At 41.3% G+C, this 21,469-nt stretch overlaps 1 protein-coding gene and 1 long non-coding RNA gene across 5 annotated transcripts in view; one reads left to right on the forward strand and one right to left on the reverse strand.

Annotated features, from left to right (window-relative positions):
* The window catches only part of LOC129474252 (uncharacterized), a 35,465-nt gene extending 15,012 nt beyond the window's left edge, over positions 1-20,453 (forward strand). The window contains exons 2-5 of the long non-coding RNA XR_008654503.2: positions 17,022-17,104; positions 17,278-17,382; positions 18,109-18,232; positions 20,253-20,453. This is a non-coding gene — a long non-coding RNA (uncharacterized lncRNA). The remainder of the gene's footprint in view (positions 1-17,021; positions 17,105-17,277; positions 17,383-18,108; positions 18,233-20,252) is intronic.
* Positions 1-21,469, reverse strand: part of KAT14 (lysine acetyltransferase 14) — a 44,032-nt gene that overhangs the window by 21,351 nt on the left and 1,212 nt on the right. For 3 of the 4 annotated variants that reach the window (XM_055265360.2, XM_055265358.2, XM_055265361.2), the window contains exons 2-6: positions 20,020-20,138; positions 14,319-14,440; positions 6,035-6,216; positions 3,067-3,486; positions 2,367-2,932 (exon numbers count right to left, since the gene is read on the reverse strand). In XM_055265360.2, the coding sequence (XP_055121335.2) occupies positions 2,367-2,932; positions 3,067-3,486; positions 6,035-6,216; positions 14,319-14,440; positions 20,020-20,138 (1,409 nt within the window). The remainder of the gene's footprint in view (positions 1-2,366; positions 2,933-3,066; positions 3,487-6,034; positions 6,217-14,318; positions 14,441-20,019; positions 20,139-21,469) is intronic. The other variant, XM_055265359.2, reaches the window with a different exon arrangement.

Genomic DNA, 21,469 nt, shown 5'->3' on the forward strand with positions numbered 1-21,469 from the left:
TCTCCAGGAAACCTCATCTAATAGTGGCAGTTTCCTTACACAGCTAGATTTATGCTTGCTACTCAGTATTTTTTTAAACTGAAAGTATATCGTTTAGAGACATATACATTTAAAAAGCAAATGAATAATTAACACTATAAGTCAAAGTGGCTTCCTCTGGGGGAACAGAAAGTACACAAGAGACTTCTAAGGTGTTTACAATACTCTTTATCCAGGAGATGAATACATGGGCATTTATTCTATTAATGTCTAAACTATACCATATTTCTATGCTGCCTTCTATCTGTATGACACATCTTACAATTTGAAAAATTAAGTATAGGCACTAAACAGACAGGCCCACAAGAATAAGAACAAAGAACAGGTGAATATTGGCCAGGCGCAGTGGCTCATGCCTGTAATCCCAGCACTTTGGGAGGCTGAGGCGATCACTTGAGCCCAGGAGTTCGAGACCAGTCTGGGCAAGACAGTAAGACCCTGTCTCTACTAAAAAAAAAAAAAAAAAAAAAAAAAAATTAGCTGAGTGTGGTAGTGTGTGCCTACAGTACCAGCTACTTGGGAAGCTGAGGTGGGAGAATTGCTTGAGCCTGAGAGTTCGGGGCTGCAGTGAGCTGTGGTTGTGCCACTACATGCCAACCTGCGTGACAGAGACAGACCATGTCTCAAAAAAAAAAAAAAAAAAAAAGAACAAGTGAATAGATGACTAACAAAAGCATATGAACAAGCAGCAAATGACTTAACAGACCAAAGAAAGCCAATACCTAAGCCAGTGGTGAAGCTAAGCAGGGTGATTTACAAAACACAGCCTCAGGGAAGTGCAGTCACCTAAGGCATCAGGCTTAGAGCCTGGGGGGTATGACTATGGATTGAGAGGCTCTTTAAGAGGTTAAAGCCTCCAATTATACCCCTATAGTAATTATATTGCCCACATCTAGGAAATGATCTTTCCCTTCACAGGCAGAAGACTGGAGAGGCTCAAGAGGGAGATTCTGGACACAGGAAGCCAAGGGTGGGAGTACTGTACCGAAGACAGGGAGAGTCAGTTTACCTCCTAAACGATGGGCTCCTGGGCCCTCCCGACTTGGCTCCTGGTATGCAGGCCAGTTAATACTGTGCTTCCCAGGAAAGATGGGAATTAGGAGAAAAAAGAAAAGAGGATCTATCTGGAGTAGGGATCTTGGTAAACTATAGCCCCCAGGCTAAATCCAGCCCACTGCCCATTTCAGTAGATAAAGTTTTACTGGAACACAGCCACACTCATTCACTATGGCTCTCCAATCACAACAGCAGAGTTGAGGAGTTCCGAATGAGATTTTGTGGCCGGCAAAGCCTAAAATAATTACTATCTGGCAGAAATAGTTATTTCTTTACAGACAAAGTTTGCCAACTTTTTTTCTACAGGGTCCAATATCCAAATAATGGGGAGTTCTAAAATGAGAGAACAGAAAAAATAGAAGATAGGAAATCAAGACTTTTCCATACTCAGGAAAGAAAGTTTCAAATTGAAAGGGCCCACACACCACATGTCCAGCACAAGGAAAGACATAAGCCCTACATATGGCACATCACTGAATAATACCAGAACACCAGCAATGAAGAGCAGATCCCACTAGCTTCCAGAGAAGAAGAGAGAAAAACATGCAGACTCCAAACAGGCAATTCACAAAGAAACAACCAGGAAATTTAACCTCACCTGTAACCAAAGAAATGTAAATAAAAAACAAGATTTCACTTTACAGCCAGCCAATTAGCAAAACTTAAAGGCTGGTTAGTGTGAAGTGCTAGCAAAGATATAGGGAAATAAGGCCTCTTGTTCCTCCCAGTGGGAGAGTATATGCAGGTAGTTCTAAGTGGAATTAATTGTTCCCAGAAGCATCCACAAAATTTGAGTTCCACCGACCATCCTTTGAGCAACACTGATACCACGCTGATACCACACTGATCCCTTGGCTGCTATTTCTTCATTTTGTCCTATGCAGATGTCTACACACCTTCAGATCCTGTGCAGCACAGTGTCCGAGACACTGTCATGGCCTCAACAAATTTGTCAAAGCTATGACACAAACCATGTATAGCTATCCTCAGAGAGAGAGAGAGAGAGGGACGGATGAAGAAAACTTATAGGTTATGTTTGAATGCCCAAAGGAAAAGAAAAACTCAGATGTATTCAGGTGTACTTATAATGAACAATTCTGAAAAATAAAGCCCAGGGATTTTTGTATTTTTTTCCCTTGCACTTTACTTTTCTCTTCCCAAATGACTCAGGATTTAAAAGATCACAGCATAACCATGTCCAATGCCTGGTGCTGCCTGCCCCACCTCCACTCCTGCCCCCCACTGGCTTTACAGCAAGTGCTTGCATTCACCTGGTATCGGTCAAGGATTCTGAAGTCCTGACAGGTAGTTCTGTACGTGGCTTGTCCAGCTGGAAGTCTGGAAACTCCTTCTTTGGCTCCATAAATCCCATCAACTAACAGAAGAGCAGCATTAACAACTTGATCCAAGTCAAAAAGTGGTAATCCCCTATCCCTTTTCGCTTGTCTGATAATCAGTTTGCGTTTCAGTCTCCGAGCTTCCGGAGTCATGGCAACAGCACCGGGACAAGCTTCCAGCCTCTTGAGCAGCAGCTTTTCCTCATAGATGCTCACGGGAGTATACTTGGGCTCATTCAGCTTTGTGTCCTTCTCCAGCTGAGGCTTCCTCTTTTCTCTAGCCCTTGTTTGCAAAGACGTGTTTGAATCTGTGTCTTCACTGTCAATATCCATCCTGTCGGGTTTTTCCTCCTCACTCTCTACCTCCTGCTTTATCTGTTCAGGGCCTCTGACCTTCTTTCTGCCCCCAATCACTGGCCCAGAAGCTACTGACCCAGCAGGGGGTGGGACGTACTCCATCCCTGGGTCTATGACTCCATCGCCTTCCATCTCATCATCATCTGTGCAGAGTACAAAACAGTGCCATCAAGACATAGGAAGGAAGAAATGCAGAGCACACAGCCCACGGGGTGAAAACTTGTACATTTATACCATGGCCCATAAAAATAAAACAGCAAAGCAAACAAAGTCTTACCATGAAACAAGGCTTGTGGGGGCATCACATCTGGAATCAGATCTGCTTCTGAAAGCAAGCTAGGTGTGGCAGAATGAGAGGCAGGTGTCCCAGGGGCAGAGAAATCCAGAGAAGGAGAAGGAGATGGGCTTGTCAGCGGGGTGCGGTCAGAGGAGCTCAAGGAGGAAAAGTCAATCACTTCGCCTTTTTCCAGAATCACATCTGGCCTGCGGCCTCGGCTTATGAATTTTACAGGGGTAGAAGACGTGCTCCTGTCAAGAAAGCCAGCGGCCTCCTTCTGGGCTCTTCTAATGTCTTTTGCTTCCTGAGTTCGAGACCTTTTCTCTTTTAATTCCATGGCAGATTCCACAGGATTCCGACTTGCTCGTTTTCTAAGTCCCTCAACAGTAATGATGGGATCTAAAGTTGGTTTTGAGGCTGCTAAGAAAGAATAAATACAGGCTGAGTATCCCTCATCTGAAATGCTTGGGCACAAGCATGTTTTGGATTTCAGATGTTTTCGGCTTTTGGAATATTTGCATTATACTTATTGGCTGAGTATCCCAAACCCAGAAATCCAAAATCTGAAATGCTGCAAACGAGCATTTCCTTTGAGCGTTATGTCGGTGCTCAAAAAGTTTCAGATTTTGGAGTGTTTTTGATTTTGGATTTTCATATTTGGATTGCTCAACCCATATCTACATTTTAAAATAACTACTCAACTTTAGTTTCTTTTGCTAATTTATTATTATGAATAATATCATGTTCAATAAAGAGAAGTGTTCAATGAATGCCCTAAACTAAAAAAGACTTAGATATCTCTTGAGAAAAAATAAGTTATACTGCAAATTTAAACAAATAAATACTGTCTTTCACCTACTGGAACTGGCAAACATTAAAAGTTTAGGCAGGCGTGGTGGTGCACGCCTCTTAATCCCAACAATTTGGGAGGATGAGGTGGGCGGATTTTGAGCCTGGGAGGTGGTGGCTGCAGTGAGCCAAAAAAAGTTTGATAAAGCTCAGTAAATGTATGGGGAAATGGGCATTTTCATGGGCATTTCAATGGGCACTTTTTTTTTTTTTTGAGACAGGGTCTTGCTCTGTCACCCAGGCTGGAATGTAGTGGTGTCATCTCGGCTCACTGCAACCTCCACCTCCTGGGTTCAAGCAATTCTCCTGCCTCAGCCTCCTGAGAAGCTGGGATTACAGGCATGGGCCATCACGCCCGGCTGATTTTTGTATTTTTGTACAGATGGGGTTTCATCATGTTGGCCAGGCTGGTCTCGAACTCCTGACCTCAGACGATCCACCTGCCTCAGCTTCCCAAAGTACTGGGATTATAGGCATGAGCGACCATGCCTGGCCTTATTACAGTTTCTTGGAGGATAATTTGGCAATCCTGACTAAAATTTTGAATGAATATGCCTTTTGATGTAGAAACTCCAGGAATTTATCACATTTTCACATGTACACAAATTTGTAGAATTGTAGCACTGTTTAAAGTAACAAAAGGTCAGGCATGATGGCTCACGCCTGTAATCCCAGCACTTTTGGAGGCAGAGGCTGGAGGATCACTTGAGCCCAACAGTTCAAGACCAGCCCAGGAAACACAGTAAGACCCTATCTCTATTACTTTTTTTAAATGTTTTAATTAAAAAATAAATAAATAACAACAAAAAGGTAGAAACAACCAAAATGTCCATCAACAGGAGAATGGTTTAACAAATTATCACATAATTACATAATGGATGTAATGAAATAAAATAGTGTAAATCTACATGTACTGTCATGGAAAGATGTCCAAGACATACTGGTAAGTGTGGCAAAAATGGAAAACTCGTAATAGTACGAGTCCATTTTACTTTTTTAAAAAAGTAAGAAAATGCTTAAATCTGCAGAGATCATTTCTGAAAGTATTCACAAAAGACAACAGTGGTTACTCTGGGAAGTGAAATTGCAGGCAATAGGCAGGAGGGGGAACTTTCATACTTTACACCCTTAAGTACTATTTGATTTTCTTCCCAATTATATTTTAAAAATTTTAAAAGCTCATCAGCCTGGTCTGGTGGCTCACCCTATAATCCCAGCACTTTGTGAGGCCAAGGCAGGTGGATCGCCTGAGGTCAGGAGTTTGAGACCAGCCTGGCCAACATGGCAAAACCCCGTCTCTAATAAAAATACAAAAATATTAGCTGGGCATGGTGGCATGTTATTTGGGAGGCTGAGGCATGAGAATCATTTGAACCTAGGAGGCAGAGGTTGCAGTGAGCCAAGATTGCACCACTGCACTCCAGCCTGGGCAACAAAGCGAGACTGTACCTCAAATAAATAAATAAACAAGCAAACAAATAAATATAAAAATTTAAAAGCTCATTAAAAGCTTTTTAGATTATAAAACCAGATCAATATGTGATAGTAAGAAGTCACTGTTAACATCTTTTTAAATATGAAAATGGCATTATGGTCAGGCTGCAAAAAGGAAAGAATCCTGATCTCTTAGAGATACATACTAAGATACTTAGGAATGAAATGTTGATTCCTGTGATTTGTTTCTAAATAATCCAATTGTAAGAATGGGGAAGGTTGGGGAAAAGTACTGAGGATTTAGATAAAATGAGACTGTCAGGAGTTAATGTCAAAGTGAGGTGGAAGGTACATGGGAATTCATCATGTTATTTATTAATGAGAATTTTAAAACATCTCTTCACCTTTGTGAGAAGTTTAAAAACAAAAACCAGATGGAAAACATTGAACCTTTCAGATATCCTGGGAAATCTATAAAACTGATAACTTGATTAGGAAGTGATAAAATGTTTTTACGTGGCATTTATCTCTAGCACACACACAAGTGTCATCACAGAAGTGTTAAACAGAGTAGCTTCAGAGAGGCCTGAGAGCCATGCCCAGTGGAAGCAGGAGCATCTCCTGGACTCACACCAGCTTGGCTCTGGTCTGACTAGCATCTTTTGTACTGTTCTCACAACAGTACCTTTTATTTTCAAAGTAGAGGCAGACAACTTCTCTCCTTCAGGTTTCATCGTTGGGGGCTTGTTATGAACAAGTTTCCACCATCCCGGCTCTCCAAATTCCTGAGCACCTGAACGGAAGTACATGGGACTTCCCACGCTGAGGCAGCCTGCCACGGTGCTCCACCAGGTAGACGTCTTTTTCCTAAAGAGTCCAAGAATTTAAAAATGATTGGCACTTCAATTTGCTCATTATATAGAAAAGACAGTCTGTGTATACTGTGACTCCTGGCCTGCAACATGCAATGGCACCTCCGGCTACTGAAGGAGCAGAGCACGAGAGGCAGGAGAGAGGCTCTGGAGTCCGCCTGCTTCAAACTCTGGCGCTACCAACTTCTAGTAGCCTCGGTTTGTTCATCTGTAAAATCAGGATAATAGAACTTACCTCACAGGGTTGCTGTGAGGATTAAATGAAATAATTCAAACAAAGCACGTAAAATACTTCTCATCACAATCATCACGATTATGGAATTCTACAGGCTAATTTTAATTAAGTTGCTTTGTTATGTGAATTAAGCACAGCTCCCAAGAATAAAGCATACAAAAAGCGTAACTGCAAGGCTGGGCATTTTGTGATAGAATTAATAACTGGCTCCAGTAAATAGCTCATTTTACCTGAGGAGTCGCACACATCTCTCAATCTGATCCTATCTGCCTTGATGCACTAGAGTGGTAACAAAACTATGTGGTATACTCCACAAACACAGAGAGCACCTATTGCACAACAAAATAACAAAACATGCAAAATGTCAACTATCCGGGTTCCCTATTGAAAATTCTTTTAAGGCGACTGTTCTATTTCCACCTTGAAAACATAAATCAATTGCCGGAAATCCTAAAAGACAGTCTTTCACAAGAAGACCAGTCTAACAGTTGGAAGGTATTGCTGGGAAGGCAAAGGAAAAGCATTCTGAGGAACAGAAATGTAATATTAACAGAAAACTCAGAAAATAAAACAAATAAGCTAAGCTATAGTAGGCATAAGCACTATCTGAGGCTGGGCGCAGTGGCTCACGCCTGTAATCCCAGCACTTTGGGAGGCCGAGGCGGGCGGATCACCTGAGGTCAGGAGTTTGAGACCAGCTTGGCTGACATGGTGAAACCCTGTCTCTACTAAAAATACAAAATTAGCTGGGTGTGGTGGCACATGCCTGTAATCCTAGCTACTCGGGAGGGTAAGGCAGGAGAATCTTTGAACCCGAGAGGTGGAGGTTGCAGTGAGCCAAGACTGCGCCATTGCACTCCAGCCTGGGCGACAAGAATGAAACTGGGTCTCAAAAAAAGCACTGAGATGGAGAGAATGAAAGAGTACCTCTCCTACATTCTTATCTTTTCCTAATCTTTCCAAACCCTCTCTAATACAAAATGTAGCATAAGCACATACAATAGAATATTATTCAGTCTTAAAAATAAAGGAAATCCTATCATATACTGCAATGTGGATAACACTTGAGGACATTATGCTAAGTGAAATAAGCCAGTTTCAAAAAGACAAATACTGTATGGCTCTACATATATGAAGTATTTAGAGTAGTCGAATTCATAGACACAGAAAGTAGAATGGTGACTGCCTAGAGCTGTGGGGAGGGGAGAATGGAGAGTTATTTAACAGGGATAGAGTTTCAGATCTGCAAGTTGAGAAGAGTTCTGGCCATCTGTGAATCTATATTCAAATATGTGAACATACTTAACACCACTGAACTGTACACTTAGAACTGGTTAAGATGGTAAATTTTCACTGTTTTTACTGCAATAAACAAACAGAAGTCTGGGCAACATAGTGAGACTTCATTTTTACAAAAAAATAAAAAAAAATTAGCTGGGTGTGATGGCACGTGCCTGTGGTCCCAGCTACTTGGGAGGCTGAGGTGGGAGGATCACTGGTGCCTGGGAGGTCAAGGCTGCAGTTAGCCATGATTGTGCCACTGCACTCCAGCCTGGGCGACAGGGTGAAACCCTATCTCAAACAAACAAAAACAATAAAAAAGACTGACAAAGACTCAAAAGATTTTAAAAACCAATGTGTTATTTAGTGTGTGGAAAACGAGTGTGTACTTGTACATTGGCAGTGGGACTATAAACGGGCATATACTTTCTGGAGGTTACTTTCATAATGTACAGCAAAATTGTGTGTATCCTCTGACTTCACAAATCTACTTCTAATCACAAAAACACGAAGGATATATATACAAGAATATGCCCCACAAGGATAACTTAAACACAGGAAAACTGGAAATAACATAAATGTTTATAAAATTATCGGCCAGTGTTAGAGATTTCATTGTGTCCTCCCAAAAGATGTTGAAGTCCCAGTACTTGTGAATGTGACCTTATGTGCAAACAGTGATCATGAGGTCATTAAGTTGAACACTAATCCAATATGACTGGTGTCCTTACACAAAGGGGAAACTTGGACACAGAGACAGACGTGTAGAGAGGGAAGATGCATGAAGACACAGGGAGAACATCATCTACAAGCCAAGGAAGGCCTGTGGCTAACAGAAGCTAGGGGAGAGGCATAGAATACTCTCTCCCTCACAGCCTTCAAAAGCAACCAACCCTATCAACACCTGGATTTCAGATTTCCAGCCTCTAGAACTAGAATACATTTCTGTTGTTTAAGCCATCCAGTTTGTGTTACAGCATCATTAGCAAACTAATACAGCCAGCTAAATCACAGCACAACACATAATGAGATATTTGTATGGAATGGAATAAATTTGTTGTCAGGACATATACAAACACAGTATTTATGAATGGCCTCAATAGTTTTCCCCCAAAACTATTATTGTGGTAAAATATACATAACATTTACTATCTTAACAATTTTTAAGACTAGAGTTCAGTGGTATTAAGTACATTTATATGGTACAATCACCACCACCATCTACCTTCAGAACACTTTTCACAGGGCAAAACTGAAGCTCTATATCCGTTAAACAACTCCCAGTTCCACCCTCCCCGCCAAGTGCTGACAACCACCGTTCTACGTTCTGTATCTGTGATTTTCACTACCCTAAGTATCTCAGATAAGTAGAACCACACAGTATTTGTTTTCTTGTGATTGGTTTGTTTCACACAGCATAATGTCTTCAAGGTTCATCTACACTGCAGCATGTACCAGAATGTCCTTCCTTTTTAAGATTGAATGATATCCACTGCATGTATATGCCACATTTTGCTTATCCATTTATCTACTGATGGACACTTCAGTTGCTTCCACATCTCAGTTATTGTGAATAATGCTGCTAAAAACATGGATATACAAGTATCTCTGAGACCCTGCTTTCAATCCTTTTGAGTATACACCCAGAAGTGAAATTGCCAGATCATATGATCATTATATTTTTAACTATTTGAGGAAACACCACACCATTTTCCACAATGATTGTACAATTTTACATTCCCACCAACACTGCAAAAGGGTTCTCATTTCTCCACATTCTTGCCCACAGTTGTTGTTTTGTTTCTTTGATAATTGTCATCCTAAGAGGCGTGAGGTGGTATTGTGTTATAGATTTGATTTGCATTTCCCTAATGATTAGTGATGCTGAGCATCTTTTGATGTGCTTATTGGCCATTTTAATATCTTTGAAGAAATGTCTATTAAATTCCTTTACCCATTTTTGCAATGGGGGGAGCTATAACAACAATGGCTGCCATCTCTTTTCACCTCTATGATTAGAAGCAGCAATCAGTGATCAGAGCACAAATACCCAGTATTTGGAAAACAGGCTTATTTTTGCCCACCCTGGATGCTACAAGCTGTGTGTAAGCCACTCCAGGAACACACACACAGCTTTCTTCCTAGTGGCTGGAGAAGGGGGATGGGTAGCTGCTACTGCATTAAGAACTAAAATTGACCAGTATTAACCGCAATCTACTGTCTATTCCTTCCCTTGGAAACCACAAGCCTTTATTAGACTCCAGAGTTCCAAAATAGTTCCATCAGTCAGATTCTGCCAGTGCAACTGCTGTCCAGGCAGGAAGGCAAATGCTTCCTATCTGCCACCTTCCCAGAAACCTCCTTGTAAAGTTGATTGAAGTGTAGATACTACGAATGTGTACTATCATATTTCATCAATTTGAAGATCCATTAACTTTAAGATACACTATTTTATGTACAAATAAGAGCTAACTACCAATTAAATTGACATATCATTAACTATAAGATGTATCTAGCTGTCAGAGATGTCAAAATTTGCAAAATTACGTATCTTAAAATCAGTAAAATATGGTAATAGAAGAAAATATTCAAGCTATTCTTCACTAATCGAAACTATACCTTCTGGAAGAATTCAAGGTCAGGACTGTAAAAGCAGATTAAATGAACAAATACTAGGCAATTATTCAGTAATAACTAAGTTTTCATATACTTTTTAACTTGTTTCTACAATGGTACATAAAATTATTTAGGTTAGCACTAAAAAAAAACCACCTTTCTACATTTAAACTTTAATAACATATTAAAGGCATAAAAGAAAAACCTGTAAACATCTGAAAGAAAATTCAGAACTTCATTACACTGTATAGTATTCTCTTAGATCTTGTGACAAATGAGAAATGGTTACAATTTTCAAGAATTTAAAGTATGTCCTGGCCAGGTGCAGTGGTTCACGCCTATAATCTCAGCATTTTGGGAGGCCAGGCGGGTGGATCACCTGAGGTCAGGAGTTCAAGACCAGCCTGACCAATAAGGTGATACCCCATCCCTACTAAAAATACAAAAATTAGTCGTGCATGGTGGGGTGTGCCTGTAGTCCCAGCTACTCCACAGGCTGAGACAGGAGAATTGCTTGAACCTGGGAGGCGGAGGTTGCAGTGAGCTGAGATCGCGCCGCTGCACTCCAGCCTGGACGACAGAGCAGGGCTCCGTCTCAAAAAAATAAGTAAGTAAGTAAATCAATAATGTACGTCCTATGGATAGCAGAATGAAAATCTTTAGTAGCTATGAAAAAAGTGTACCTTAAATATAAATGCTCTTTACAGACAGCTTCTCTGGGGTATGGTAATCTTGTTAACATTCGCACACAGAAATGTCTGAGCAAGTGGTAACTACCCAGGGGTAGTGGTTTCAGGGGACTTCTTCAATCACTGATGTTTCAAGTGCAGTTCGCAAAGTGAAGAGCAGCACTGTAGCATGAAACCGGGTGGCAAGAATCATAGAGTGATTTCTAATTCTCTTTTGCTTCTTCTGGTTAGATCAAGAGAAAGTTTACTGCTTTAAATTCTCATTAACATTTGTAGCAGCCTCCCTTTTTGACTGGAAAAGAAAGTCATGGCTTGCCATTATATGCCATGGGATCCAGCTACAATTTAACAGCATTGTTTTATTTTTATTGTTACATTCTATTTATGACAATTTATATAGGTTTCCCACTTACTATGGTGATGTTTTCTTTTTAAAATTAAGTGACTTGATTTAAATAGGAAGATCAAATAAATAATAATTCCAGTGATATACCAATATGACCAACACACTAAATAAACTACACAGAAACTGGAGAGTAATTAATGCCTTTCATTGGTATGTTAAAAAGAAATAAGGCTCAGCTGATTCCTCTCAGAACATGCTCTAGAAATGAACAAATGAAGCAATTAAACAACTTCTGTTAAAATCCAGCAATATTCTTAAAAACAGGCAATCTAAATCTAATTTCTTCCAGGAAATAACCCACTAAATAGAACAGCACTCAAAGATCATGAAAACATTCCAAGATCCAATTTTATCAGTTTTTTTCCCTTTCTTATCCCTTATAAATGGGGTACATTAAGGTCCATAAATAGTGCTAAATCATTAAACTAAACAACAGATTTCTTTTCCTTATGAGAAAGAACGAGTTATAGTGTCGATTCTTTTCTTAGCACCAATAAATAGCTCAAGAACTAAAATAACCCCTTTTGCAAAAATGTAGGGAGTCTATTCCATTTTCTCACAGCAGCCTGCCGGTCACCCTCCTTCTGACTGCCCTCCCGCACCCTCAGTAATACGAGCAAAGCTGTGATTCCTCAGCGTCTGAAGAAACAGAGGCTGCAGTGAACCCCAAGTGAGGAAAGGCATGAACTCCCTGCCCTGACTTGAAGTGATCAAAGACTTTGTCATGTCTAAACTAACCTCATTATGTAAGATTCATGAATCTCACACGGGACTTCGGACAGCAACTAACAATCAGAATCTCAAACAAAAATTCACCAATGTGGTAGCAAACTCACAAGTACCCAAGAGCAATAAAAGTCTTGACAGATCCACGTGGACATTTAGTGAACATATATGGTTGCAAGGTCTGTGCATCCCTGAGTCTAATGAACCAAAGCAGCCACTGGGGAGAGCACACAGCAGCAAACTCAAAGCGCAATGATAAACACAGTGACCAATGAACAAGCCATATGCAGATGTGCCCAGACTTTGCTAAGCACTATGAAAAATAGTTAAAAATATAAAAGAGTGTCTACTTTACAGAGTTAAAAACAAATACTAGTAATACAAAACTCTATTAACTAAGGGCAACCTAAATAGATGCAGTCAGTAACTGCCATTATTTTTCCTCTCTTGTCCTCCTAGAAGGCACTGCTCTGTTTGGTTATTTTTTTTTGGTTGGTTGGTTGGTTGAGACGGAGTCTTGCTCAGTCACCCAGGCTGGAGTGAAGTGGCACCATCTCAGCTCACTGTAACCTCCACCTCCCCGGTTCAAGCGATTCTCCTGCTTCAGCCTCCCGAGTAGCTGGGATTATGGGCACCCGCCACCAAGCCCAGCTAATTTCTGTATTTTTAGTAGAGATGGGGTTTCACCATGTTGGCCAGGCTGGTCTCGAATTCCTGACCTCAGGTGATCTGCCCGTCTCGGCCTCCCAAAATGCTGGGATTACAGGCCTGAGCTACCAGGCCCAGCCTGGTTGGTGTTTTCTAAGAGATGAGGGTCTCACTATACTGTCCAGGCTGGCCTCAAACTCCTGGGCTCAAGTGATCCTCCAACCTTGGTCTCCTGAGTAGCTGGGACAACAGGCATGCCCCACCACACACAGCTTAAAAAAATATAATAACCCTATCTCCTCAAGTGAAATATTGACTTACCCAACTCTTGAACAGTCTCATGTAATACAACTCTTATTTTTAAATATTCTAAGAATTTCTTCAAAAAACATCATGTTCAGTTGAAATAAACATCTTTTTTTTGTTTGGTTTTTTTTTTGAGACAGTCTTACTCTGTTGCCCAGGCTGGAGTGCAATGGCGCAATCTTGACTCACTGCAACCTCCACCTCCTGGGTTCAAGCAATTCTCCTGCCTCAGCCTCCTGAGTAGCTGGGATTATAGTTGCCTGCCACCATGCCCAGCTAATTTTTGTATTTTAGTAGAGATGGGGTTTCACCATGTTGGCGAGGCTGGTTTTGAACTCCTGACCTCAGGTGATCCACCCGCCTTGGCCTCCCAAAGTGCTGGGATTACAGGCGTGAGCCACTGCACCTGGCCAAGTTTTTTTTTTCGGTCAAGTTTTTTTTTTTAATTTTAAAAAAGTAAAAACATTCTCTGGAATTCAAAAATTTTTGTAATTGCCACAAGTAAACACTCTAAATCTCTAACAAGGTAAGGAACGGTGGCTCACACCCATAATCCCAGCACTTTGGAAGGCTGAGGCAGGAGAGCTGTTTGAGCCCAGGAGTTTGAGACCAGCCTGAGACAACACGAGACCCCAGTCTCTACAAAAAAATAGAAAAATAAGGCCAGGCGCAGTGGCTCACGTCTGTAATCCCAGCACTTTGGGAGGCCGAGGCAGACGGATCACTTGTGGTCAGGAGTTCAAGACCAGCCTGGCCAACATGGTGAAACCCTGTCTCTGCTAAAAACACAAAAATTAGCTGGGCATGGTGGCAGGTGCCTGTAATCCCAGCTACTCAGGAGGCTAAGGCAGGAGAATCGCTTGAACCCGGGAGGTGGAGGTTGCAGTGTGCTGAGATCACGCCACTGCACTCCAACCTAGGGAATAGAGCAAGACTCTGCCTCCAAAAAATAAATAAATAAATAAGCCAGGCATGTTGGTGCACACCTGTAATCCCAGCTACTCAGGAGGCTGATGCAGGAGGACTACTTGAGCCCAGGAGGTTGAGGATGCAGTGAGCTATGGTCATGCCACTGCACTCAAAAAAATTAAAATAAATCTCTAACAAGTCTACATTAGGCTGTCTCAAATCTTGTATACTTCATTCTTTACATATTCCTTCAAGTATAAGATTTTTTAAAAACACATTACCTATTCCCTAGTAAAAAAGTCCAGTGTTTCTCAATAAAAGCACAGATATCTTCTTTCCACCTGAAATAACCTTGACGTCCACTTCCTTCCAGAGACAAGTTGTACATTGCCAACATGACGACCTGAAACACAATTGAAACAAGAGGTGGCAGAACAGCACAGTTAGGGATGTTAATCTTGAGGGGGGAAAAGTTTCTTCTGTTTTATATTCTGAGTAGGAATGGTGGGGAACAGAGGGAACAAAGGAAGGACGGTATCTTGGAATATTCCCAGGGTAGAATTTACTTCCTTTTTTACTTTCAAGATATCACTAATCCACTTAATTATGTGCAGAAACTAAGCATCTAATCCTTAGATGCCACACATGCAGGGCTAATATTGTGGCTGAACTGATGGCTACAACAAAGCTGTCCCTGAATCAGTTGATAAACAGGCATTGTCCCAAGGATCCCGCACCCTACACAGTGTAGTCCTAAATCAAGGGCTACCTTCTGGCCAGCAGGAGGCCTCCAGGTGCCTACTCCAGCCAGCATTTTCTGACCAACGGCACTACCTTTTATCAAATATCTTGAAAATCACCCTTGTATATACTTCTCTAAGCTCTTAGATGGCAAAAACAAGACTCAGAATTTCAGAACTAAAAATAATGCTACATGCCATCTACTCGGTGACTTAGCCGTTTTTGCCTGTCAAACTCCTCCTTCAAATGAAATCAGCATTAGAAAAGAAACAGGGAACTGAAAGGCCTGGCCACTCAGCCCATTCTCAGAGAGCTCCAAGACACCTCCAGAGCTCAGGATGCAAACTCCTAATCTAGTCTACTCTTATTTTGCAGATGAGGAATTCATGGCCCCAAATGGGGAGGTATTTTCCAGAAATATAAGTAACATATGCTCATTATAAAACACTCAGTAATACAGAATGTACTACTGCATTCAGTAATACAGAAAAGAGCAAAGGAGGAAGTAAAAATCACTTGAAATCCACCATCAGGAAATAATCCCATCCTTTCAGACATTTTTCTTTGAATCTATACTCAGATACTCATATAGATGTTTTTTTGTGTTTGTTTGTTTGGTTTTTTTTGAGACAAGAGTCCCACTGTGATACCCAGGCTGGAATGTGATGGTGTGATCTCGGCTCACTGCAACCTCCGATTCCTGGGTTCAAGCAATTTTCCTGCCTCAGCCTCCCAAGTAGCTGGGACCTCAGATGCGCACCACCACTCCTGGCTAATTTTTGTATTTTCAGTGGAGACAGGGTTTCAAACTCCTGACCTCAAGTGCCCTGCCCGCCTCAGCCTCCGAAAGTGCTGGGATTACAGATGTGAGCCACTGCGCCCAGCCTAATCCTTATTTCTATAAAGAGCATCCTGTGGCTGTAAGGAGTGTAGTAAATTGCAGTTAATGTCCCCAACATCTGTATTCACAGCATTAAATCCCCAACAGTCTTACGGAAAGACCAATATCTACACCACTCAAAGGGGCCCAGTAATTCTGACCCTTCACTAACCAAGTTTCAATTTCCCCCATTCTTAAACTTGCAATACTTGCAGACAGTCTAAAAACAATTAACCCCATGAACAGATTTTTAAAAATGTCTTCCAGTTATATCTGCATCTGGTCTACATCAGCCAACAAATATCTTCCTTTAAACAATCAATATTCATGGGAAGTTAGTGTTTAATGGGCATGGAGTTTCATTTTGTAAAGATAAATTCTGGAGGTAGATGGTGGTGGTGATTATACAGCAATGTGAATGTACTTAATTCCACTGAACTGTACACTAAAAAATGGTAAACTATATGTTATGCATATTTCATCACAATTTTAAAAAATAATTATTGCTCAATAAATAATTTAAGAAAATCATAGAACAAGCTTTGCCCACTCTAAGAGTATCTCAGAACTATGTATTTGCTGATAATCTCAGTGATAAAGTATTTCTATGACTTTTTTGTATAATTGAGACATTTTATGACCCTAAAAAGTTAAAGTTTACATATTTACTTGAAAATAACTTCTCTTATCACTTAATCTTTACTGGGCAAACTATAAACTAATATATAAAGGACCTGTTTTTCCTTCTCTCCTGGAATTTATGATCTAAAAGAATGAATCCCAGGCCGGGCATGGTGGCTCACGCCTGCAATCCCAGCACTTTGGGAGGCTGAGGTGGGTGAATCACCTGAGGTCAGGAGTTCAAGACCAGCCTGGCCAACATGGTGAAACCCCGTCTCTACTAAAAATACAAAAATTAGCCAGGCATGGTGGCGCACACCTGTAGTTCCAGCTACTCGGGAGGCTGAGGCAGGAGAATCGTTTGAACGTGGGAGGCAGAGGTTGCAGTGAGCTGAGGTCACGCCATTGCACTCCAGCCTGGGCAACAAGAGTGAAACTCCATCTCAAAAAAAAAACCACAAAAAAATGAACCCCAGTTTAGTTTTCCACTCTCATGTTACCAGACCAAGCTCATCAGTAACGAAGCTGATCTTGTGGACCAATGTATCCACAGGGCCTAGCTCAGAGCTGGCAGGTACTCAGTATATGCTGAAGAACACTAGAAAAATAACGAGCAAAGATCGATCATGGTATCTTTACTTGTGCCATAAGAATGAGTCTCCAGGAAAAGAATGCAAAAACTTCCCTATCCTTCCCAAATATTTGATAAAGTTTCTCCTATGTATGGAACTGCTATTCACAGGAGTCACCAAGGAAGAGGAAAGGACACAGAAAGGGAGTGTGGCAGGAAGGGGCTTTTTAATCAGGAGATCAGACCTCTTTACTGTAAGTATTTTATAATACAAACAAAATGCTGTTTGTGTTACAAGCATTTCTACATATTTCTTTGGTAAATCTTTCAAAGTTTAAGATTTAAAGACAGAAAACCCACATTTCAATATACTAAGAATATGGCTACATCAATGGAGTTTATTCAAGACCAACTGATTCTCTTTCAGGTCTTCAATGAGAGATGGGCTTTTTCAGATGCAACTAGAAATACTGGTCAGTTGTTTGCTAAGAACCAGATATGTGCAACCTAAGTTATCACTTCACCCTACCAGGTTAGTATCCACCATCAATACGTCTTTTGGAAGTGAAAAAATAATCTGCAAGTTATGTTAGTCTAATTAAATATGCAAAGTGGCCAGGCACGGTGGCTCACGCCTGTAATCCCAGCACTTTGGGAGGCCGAGGTGGGTGGATCACCTGAGGTCAGGAGTTCGAGACCAGCCTGGCCAACATGGCAAAACCCCATCTCTACTAAAAATACAAAAAATTAGCCAGGCATGGTGGCACGTGCCTGTAATCCCAGCTACTAGAGGGGCTGAGGCAGGAGGATTGCTTGAACCTGGGAGGCGGAGGTTGCAGTGAGCCAAGATCGTGCCACCGTACTCCAGCCTGAGCAACAGAGTGAGACTGTGCCTCAAAAGATTTAAAAATTTTTTTAAAAAAAGAATAAATATGCAAAGTGAGCCAATATTACATATTCTGAGCAAAATAAGCAAAAGCCAGCTTTTCTTTTAAAAAGAACCACTACAAAAAACTCACATTTTTGAAAATAACAAATTACATATATTTGCTCTTCTTCCATTTTACAGCTTTTGAGAAACCACTTGCAGGACAAATACAAATCTACCTGTGTGCACATATCACAATAATCTATTAATAAGATCTTGCCTACACACAGTATCCCATGTACACTTGAGAAAAATGTCCCAATTATAATATTCATAAAGCTCTATCCTCAATACAAACTTCTCTTCATTTTCTACTTACATTTTTTTCAGGCAAGTCAAAGAAAAGACTTCCTAATTCAACACTGACAGATTTCATCAGATGTCCTAATAAAGCACTGATAATTAAGATAATAGACGAACGCTATTAAGGCAACTACAATTTACAAGGAACACCGTAAGTGGCTAAAATGGTGTAATTTAAAATCTTTCTCATTACTCTATTTCCTTCAAAGTAAAAAGTGCTGTGGGTAATTATCTTGTTGATCTGTTTATTATCAAAATTAAGTATAGAACGTCAGCTGTCTTGGGGCAGAGGCCTTAGCTGTCTCGTTCACCACAGTAGTCTCAGGTCTAGAACAGCACCTAGTTCATAATAGGTACTCAGTATCTGTTGAATAAATGAATGAACATAAAAACTAAGTAATATATAATTTTTTTTTTTTTTTTTTGAGATGGGGTCTCACTCTGTCACCACCCAGGCTGGAGTACAGTGGCTCGATCACAGCTCATTGCAGCCTCAACCTCACAGGCTCAAGCAACCCTCCCACCTCAGTCTCCTGAGAAGCTGGGACCACAAGAGTGCACCACCACCACACTTAGCTAATTTTTGTATTGTTTTGTTTTGTTTTTTTGGTTTTTTTTGAGATGGACTTTCACTCTTGTTGCCCAGGCTGTAGTGCCGTGGCGCGATCTCAGCTCACTGCAAACTCCGCCTCCTGGGTTCAAGTGATTCTCCTGCCTCAGCCTCCCAAGTAGCTGGGATTACAGGCATGCGCCACCGTGCCCAGCTAATTTTGTATTTTTAGTAGAGACGGTGTTTCTCCATGTTGGTCAGGCTGGTCTCGAACTCCCAACCTCAGGTGATCTGCCTCCCTCAGCCTCCCAGAGTGCTGGGATTATAGGCATGAGCCACCGCGCCTGGCCTGTTTTTTATAGAGACAGGGTTTCATCATGTTGCCCAGGCTTGTCTCCTGAGCTCAGGCGATCTGGCCGCCTCCACCTCCCAAAGTGCTGGGATTACAGATGTGAGCCACCATGTCTGGCTTCATTTGGTTTTTGAACTAAAAAGTATACACTGATGCCTTATTATTATTCATATTATACATTAACATATTGATATAGAAACAAAACCAAAACAATTTAATACAACCTGGAGATCAGTAAAAAGCTACTGTTTAGGATACAGCTGGCTTAGATTAGGGTGTTGGTATTAGAGACGGTTAAAAATGAACAAGTATTTCAGCAAACAAAAATTCAAACATCTCCGAGTTCAAATGCAGAAAAGCTGGGTTATGTCGGTTTTTGCAATCAGTCACCTTCCTTCTTCCAAATCTATTTTCAACATAGCCATCTTTCCACTTTAAAAAAATAGTTTTATTGTTCTTAAAATGGCTGCCAGGAAAGTGAGAATTTCATTTTCAATTATAATCAGAGCTTGGTATCACATATAAATGAAATCATGAGATTCTCAAGCCTCTCAAGCCCAATTCATCAAGTCAGCAGTGAATATTTTTCTTTTTTTTTTTTGAAAAGGAGTCACACTTTGTCGCCCAAGCTGGAGTAGGAGTACAGTGGCGCGGTGTGGGCTCACTGCAGCCTCCGCCTCCCAGGTTCAAGCGATTCTCCTGCCTTAGTCTCCCAGGTAGCTGGGATTACAGGGGCCCACCACCATAGCCAGCTAATTTTTGTATTTTCAATAGAGATGGGGTTTCACCATGTTGGCCAGGCTGGTCTCAAAGTCCTGACCTCAGGTGATCTGCCTGCCTTGGCCTCCCAAAGTGCTGGCATTACAGCGAGTATTTTTCACTCCCTTCTCCACATATTTGGTATCTAATTTCATTGCGAAATAAAAAGTGCCCCTCCAAACAACTCAAAAGCTCATCCCTACGTTTCTAGATATTCGTTCCAACAAACTCCTGGGGGAACCACCCTCATGGACTTGGGGAAGGGCTTTTTACTCACTTGCTGCCATGTCAGCTTCAGCCTTTCATACTGCTCCTTGCCATCTGCTGAGCAATCCGAACAAGTAAACCTAAAAAAATTATCACCCTTAAGGTAACTGAGCTGTTCCCTCAGCTGACCTAGGAGAAAAACAAAAAGTCACATCATGGGTTTATCTAGAGCAGCGGTAACCTAAAGGCTTAATCAGTTAATCACCCAGATTTTCCTTTCCCATGTTGTCTTCTTTTCTTCAGCCAACCCACAGTTGCAAGACGGGGAAAAGGAAGGGAATAAGAAAGATTTCTATTCTTCTAACACCAAGTATACGCCCACTAAGATCTGTAGGATCCAGTAACTTTTAGGAGAAAGGTACTGGAAAAGCAGGTATTGTTGATGGATTTCCCAACTGTCACATTCCTGACTCCCAGAGGCAGGTCTCTTCACACATTCTTTCAAAAAATATGAGCTCCTGCTGCATACCAGGCACTGGGCTAGGCACTGGGAATACAAAGTCCAAGACAGATAATGGTACCTGCTGTCACAGGTTTGCACTTCCCTGAGGGCTGCATAGAAAATAGGTGATCACAACAGCACAGTGGTTCTCCACACTCACAGTGCATTGGAATCACCCAAGTTGTTCTTGGTTTTCTAAATATGCTTGGTTCTAGCCCAGATAAAATGAATCAATTTCTGAAGCAGAGCCTAGGAGTTACATTTCTTAGTCCCTCAGGTGATGCTGATGCTCTGTGACACATAAGGAATGGAATGTGATGTGTACCACAGGGCAGTGTGAGGGTAAATAAAAGGGGAGCCCAACCTATATTGGGGGAGGCTTAGGATTAGAAATTGGCCAGGTGAAAAGGGGTGTCTTTGTGTATAGGGAGAATGGAGGCTGTGGAGATGCATATTCCAGAGGAAAAAAACTGTGCAAAGCCCTAAGGATAAGAATTGATTGTGAAGAGTAAGTTCACCCTAACTGCAAAGTTGTGTGGGGATCAAAGAAGCTACAGTTAGCAGGGTCCTGACCACAAAGGGCAACAGGACAAAGGGAAAGCCACTGAGAATTCAGGCAGAACCTGAAATTAATAAGCAGAGACTGCTCAGAAGCAAAAACCAGCTAACTAGTAAATTCTACGTTTCCTGTGAAAATGTTACTATTAATTTGTTAACAGTGACTAAATTTGAAGTTGAACCCATTTTAAGAAAACCATTTTCACATGCCAGAAAATGACCCTCTTCACAATTATATATGTATTTCTCTGACTTGGTTACAAATTATATTACACAAAGGCATTCCTCAAGTACCTATGTCTTTACTAGTCTCTTGCCTAATGGGAAAATCCTGTTTCGGTATGAACCACAGGATGGCTGGCAAGCCACGCTCCTCAGGTGCCAGGAAGCTGGCCACTGAAAATCTCAAGATCAGGGCCAAGCACAGTGGCACATGCCTGTAATCTCAGCACTTTGGGAG

This window comes from Symphalangus syndactylus, chromosome 24, assembly GCF_028878055.3.
Source record: "Symphalangus syndactylus isolate Jambi chromosome 24, NHGRI_mSymSyn1-v2.1_pri, whole genome shotgun sequence".
Lineage (NCBI taxonomy): Eukaryota > Metazoa > Chordata > Mammalia > Primates > Hylobatidae > Symphalangus > Symphalangus syndactylus.